General features: G+C 40.5%; 1 protein-coding gene across 3 annotated transcripts in view; it reads left to right on the forward strand.

Annotated features, from left to right (window-relative positions):
* Positions 1 to 4,625, forward strand: part of Cep120 (centrosomal protein 120) — a 57,925-nt gene extending 53,300 nt beyond the window's left edge. For all 3 annotated transcript variants that reach the window (XM_004669191.2, XM_045130963.1, XM_045130962.1), the window contains exons 19-20: positions 303 to 448; positions 3,789 to 4,625. In XM_004669191.2, the coding sequence (XP_004669248.1) occupies positions 303 to 448; positions 3,789 to 4,023 (381 nt within the window). In that variant the 3' untranslated portion in view covers positions 4,024 to 4,625. The remainder of the gene's footprint in view (positions 1 to 302; positions 449 to 3,788) is intronic.
* The last annotated feature ends 1,199 nt before the right edge of the window (positions 4,626 to 5,824 follow it).

The raw sequence follows: 5,824 nt of genomic DNA on the forward strand, positions 1-5,824 counted from the left end.
GGGTGGACTGGGTAGACTTCTTTCCAAAGTGGCAGTGTTTCTCACTCAAACGTCACACATGGCTCCTTTCTTGCCTTCACTTTCACTTACCTTTTTAGGCCACCTAATCTCAGCCACCAACTGGAGTATGAATTACGATAGCAGAAAGAAAAATATAAAAACTGAGTATTGAAAAGTTGAGCGTTTCTAGAGTTCTTATGTCGCAGAGTTGGATGGTATGTGTATTGTCAGATGAGTTTATAATTCCAAGTCCTCAATGGAAACAAACGTATTTCCTCTTTTACATGTCTGTTTCTTTTTAGAGGGAACAAGAGAGTCAAATGGCTCGTCTTAAAAAACAGCAAGAGGAACTGGAGCAGATGAGACTGCGCTACCTTGCTGCTGAGGAAAAAGATACAATGAAAACTGAGCAGCAGGAGCTGTTGGATATAAGAAATGAATTGAACAGGTATAATCATTGGAAATTCTTTCTTATCTAACAAATAGAAATGTTCTGGTAGAACAGCTTTAATTGGGTCCATCCTGTACCAGGGAAAGTCCAGTTCAGCTGTCTCAAGGGTAAAGTTGATCATGTGTAAAGTATGTTAAGACATCAGGAAGGTTCACTTGTACATGATCTATAAATTTGATAGGCAAAAAGCCAGTCCTCATTTAAGCCACCAAAACAACATATAACAGTATCACGTTTTAAATTACTATATATATATACACATACATTACATCAAGTTTTAGGAGGCAGGCATTATTCATGTAGGACGGCCTCCATGCCCAGAACACTGTGGGCACCCGATAAATGTTGGAGAGAAGAGTCATACCGTCCAGCTCGAAGCAAGCCACAGAAGTGACCGTCAAAACTGACATTCATTCATTGAACTTCTAAATTCACTTCATCTTGTATAATTCAGCTCTGAACCCACTCAATGTTGTGATTGCATTGTTTCACAGAGATACCATGGGATTCTTTTATCAAGTACATGCATGTATGAACTGAACATGTTCCACCTAAATTAATGTTCTAAACCCTATCTTCCAACATGATAACATTTAGACATGGCACCTCGGGCAGATAAATAGGCATAGATAAGATGTGGGCCTTCACAGGAGGACTGGAGCTCCCACAAAAGACACCAGAGAATGTGCTCCATCTCTTCCCTCACCGTGGGGCAGAGCAAAGGGCCCTCTAGAACGTGACTGTGCGAGTACCTTGACCTGGGACACTGGAAGCATGAGGAAGTGAATATTTACGTAGAGCTACCCAGTCTCTTACTCTGTTTTAGCAGTACAAGCTGCCTAAGCTGTGCTGTATGTGTGCCCTATGCTCTTAACAGATAGGTACGTACTCATCCCTCGTAACTATGAAGGGTTTCCCCAAGTCACCTGTATAAACAGAGTATACAGTTCATGCCTGGAACAACAGACTAAACCCCGCGCTTAATGTTTTTTTTTTTTTAAACATACATACATCCATGTGGTTTAATTTATAAATTAGGCACCATACGAGATTGGCAATAACTAATAAAACAGATAAGTTTCATAAGTACACTGTAACAGAAGTTGTATGAATGTGATCTTTTTCTCAATACACCTTCCTCGAGTCACCTTTCTTGGGATGCTGGGTGATGCTGTGATGCCCGTGACGAGCGGAGGTACGTGCCCTCCAGTAGACATTGCTGCCTGCTGCTGCTTACTCACTTCTTTTGAATACGGAGCACAGGAGCTGAGTGCTCTCTGGAACCAGATTTTGACTCTGTCTCTGTGACTTATGACCTTGAAGAGGGTATTGAAGCTTTTAGTCTCTCTTTTCCTCATTTCTAACTTCTAATCATTTGCAGTGAGTTGCCTTGAAGATTAAAAAAGAATGAGGGCTGGAGAGATGGCTTAGCAGTTAAGGCTCTTGCCTGCAAACTTTAAGAGCCCATATTCAACTCCCAGATCCAACGTAAGCCAGGCACACAAGGTGATGCATGTGCAAGTCAGACGTGTCTGAAAGGTGGCACTTGCACCTGGAAGTTAATTCCAATGGCCAGAGACCCTGGTGCGCCAGTTCTCTCTCTCAAAAAAAAAAAACACCGATCTCCTGGTTGCAGGGATGGCTTAGCGTTTAAGGTGTTTGCCAAAAGATTCAGGTTCAGTTACCCAGAACCCACGTTAGCCAGATGCATAAGGGGCACATGTGTCTGGAGTTCATTTGCAGTGGCTGGAAGCCTTGGCATTCCCATTCTCTCTCTCTCTCCCACACACACACACCCTTTCTCTGCCAAATAAATAAATAAAAATAAAATATTTTTTTTTTAAAAAAAGGCTGTTGGGCTTGCTTAAAAAAAAACAGTGAGATTAGCATATAAGGCATTTAAATAGTTTCTAACATACAACAAGGACTCAGATATGAGTTACCATATTACTAATGTTAATAATATAACTAAAGCTGTTTTTTTTTAAATTATTTTTATTTATTTATTTGAGAGCGACAGAGAGAGAGAGAAAGAGGGAGATAGAGAGAATGGGCATGCCAGGGCCTCCAGCCACTGCAAACGAACTACAGACGCATGCGCCCCCTTGTGCATCTGGCTAACGTGGGTCCTGGGGAACTGAGCCTCGAACACGGGGTTCTTAGGCTTCACAGGCAGGCGCTTAACCGCTAAGCCATCTCTCCAGCCCTCAAGCTGGGTTTTTATACTTCAAGTTTCCTTCCATCAGTATTATCAATAGTTCTGAAATAGTCACATAAAATATATTTTAAAGAATTGACCAACATGCTGCAAATGAAAGTTTGATGCTTGTTACAGCTGTATTCATGGAGGGAAATATAACAGTATAATGCTTTTGGACATAGAACTTCAACAGATATTTGCGTACAATGTTGTAGACTTGGAAGATGTTGTGCATTAATGAGTTATAATATTCCTACCTTCCAAAGTTTTGCTGTCATACATAGCACTGAAACTGACAAAGTGCTGTGTATTAAGCACTGTTTTGGTGTCTTAAGTAAAGACAGAGTTTAGCCTGCCAAACTTGTAGATGAGAGGCTGAGGAGATGGCTCAGTTGATAAAGTACTTGACACGCAAGTGTGAGAGCCTAAGCCTTTGTCTGTGCCCTGCATAGAAGATTGGGCATGGCAGCGTGCGCCTGAGCCCGGGGCACACCAGTAGACTGACCCCGGGGATCACTGGCCTGCTCCTGTAACACAGCTAGTGAGTAATTGAGGAAAGAGACCTGACATCAGTCTGACCAACACACGCAGGTGCTGAACACGTAAGCACACGTGCACAAGCACGCAAACACAAGGATAAAAATGTGTAGACCATGTAGTCTTAGTAACATCACCATGAAGACATGTCTTTGGAGAACTGGGACTAGTAATACAAGTGTCAAAGAGACAAATGCAGGTTTTGGTGTAAATTAAAAGACATGAAAAACAGTTGGCATGAAGAAGCCCTGGAAGACTTTGTAACATTGTGACCAAAGCGTCGGCGCAGTTAGGGGCAGTAAATGGTAGCAGTGCTCTGCACTCAGAGCCGGAGAAGTCACCTAACCTACTAAGTCCAGTTTTCATGTATCTTATAATTAAAAATCGCTTTGTAAATTGTCTACTATAAACATATTGTCTTTGACTAGTCAGTATTACATTGGTTTTGTTTCCTTTCTATAAAACTTACAGGAAGAAAGCAAAACTTATTTTCCCATTGAGTTCCTTTGTTTTTAAGTGGTATTAAGAAAACCAGAACAGGTTTGTGTTTTTTTTTTTTTTTTTGGCCTGCTAGAGAGGCATTTGTTCTTGATTTCTCAGGTTAAGGCAACAGGAACAAAAGCAGTCCCAGGATTCCAGAGAGATTGCCAGTGGAAAGATGGGTGGTCCGCAGGGCTCCACGCTGGAGGACGGCTTGGATGAGTACTTGACTCGGCTAATAGAAGAGAGGGACACCCTGATGAGAACCGGTGTGTACAGTCATGAAGACCGCATCATAACTGAGCTCGATCGGCAGATCAGAGAGGTCTTGGCTAAAAACAATGCCAGCAGTTAACAACATTTGAAAAATCTATACACAGACTCTAGGTCTAAATTGTAATTTCATTGTAAAACCCTCAAAGCAGGGAGGGGGAAAGGGATATTTTAAAATGCTAATTTCAATTTTTTATAAGCTGAATTTTGTATGTTACTGTATAGTATTTATTTGATTTTTACTTAACGCTACCTCTCCCATGCTGATTTTATTCATAAATGCATTTTTATACTCATTTAAAATGACTTCAGTGTTCTTCAGTTTATATAGTCTGATGGTAACTTTAAAAACAGCTTTTCACCAAGTATGTTCTAGGAGAAATGGGTGCCGTAAATTCTAGTTACATAATTTTCATGTTGGGCCAAGAGTGCATGTTGCACTTTAAAATGCTATATCCTACTCCATTTGATTGTAGATATCTTAAAGTTGAGGCCAATTATAAATGTACCTCATTCTTTGACATTTACTTTGTATGACTGATCTATTTTTCCTACACTTGTGATATATTTGCAGATGACAAGGTTGAAAATAAAGCAGTGTCAACACAGGAGTTAAAAGACATACTGGGTGACAAATTAGTCATTTGTTCAGATACATTTCACACATTAAATGTGTTTTAAGAACTCTTGGCTTTTCCCATGTTCATTGTACATCGCCACTAAGCCCATACGTGAGTGCTTAATGTGTTCTCCTCTCAGCCCCTGCTCAGCTGCATTGCTTTCTTTTGCTGAAATTAGAGATTTCTTTTTCTTTTCCAGTGATAGAAATACTAAACGGTTATACCCTCAGGAATAGAATGGAAAGACACACGGAGGATGTAGCTGAGAAACACGGTGAAGCTGAACGAGTTCTCACTCTCTGCTTTCCGTTGTCTTCTGCGGAGGGGCAGGTGCCTCGTCTGCTTGTGCGGCGCCGTGCTTGCGTAAGCTGTGGGAGCTCCTTCACGTTGCTCTCAGGCCCGCCGCTGTCCTTGCATCACTGTCTGCCTCCTTCCTCTCAGTCCTGAAAAAGTTTATTAGCAAATCTTCAGATTAGGCTGACTCCTAAAATACATAAAGTTTAAAAATTCTGATTCCCAAGTGTTTTGCTCCATAAGCATGTATGTACTGTAAGTAAGTATGTACTGATTAGTGATTACTGATGACCGATAAAGACAGAATAAGCTATATGGTAATGTTAAGTTAGTTTCAACAAAATTTATATCTTTCTTGTTTGTGAAGTTGAAACCCCTACATCATGATGGGCTCCTTTATTAACAAAGTGTCACTCTGCTGAAGACAGCCAGCAGCGACTAGCACAGATCAGAGTGAGAGGGCAACCAATCAGATAACAGCAGCAGGAACTTGAAATACGCATTATGGGTGGGTGTTTTCTCTGATTTTCCCCCCTTTTTTGTGCCCTAAGAATGGAGCAGAAGTACTTGTTTTGTGAGATCTCACAGCAACAGTTTACCTTTTCTGGTATCAAGTGATGCCTGTAACTTTTCAAACACTAGAGGGGGCCTGAGATATAAAGAAACAGACTTTTCTAAAATGTATATATGGCTTGCCTTGTAGAAAGCTATTTTTTGGTTATTGTAAGTTGATAAATACAATCCTAATTGTGTGCATCTTTGTGTTCTATAGTATACTGAATTCCTTTTTTTCTGAACTGTGGGTAAAATACTTGCCTCTTGGGGTTTTAGATAACTGTATTTTCACTTTCTCAAGTGCTTGCATTTTAAATACTTTAAATGCCTTAAAATTAAGAGTCTGAATTTTTAAATCTAGTCTTGCATTGATAGCTATCCGATCTGTTAGTGGCACTTCACATATTTTCATGG

Source organism: Jaculus jaculus, chromosome 12 (genome assembly GCF_020740685.1).
Source record: "Jaculus jaculus isolate mJacJac1 chromosome 12, mJacJac1.mat.Y.cur, whole genome shotgun sequence".
NCBI lineage: Eukaryota > Metazoa > Chordata > Mammalia > Rodentia > Dipodidae > Jaculus > Jaculus jaculus.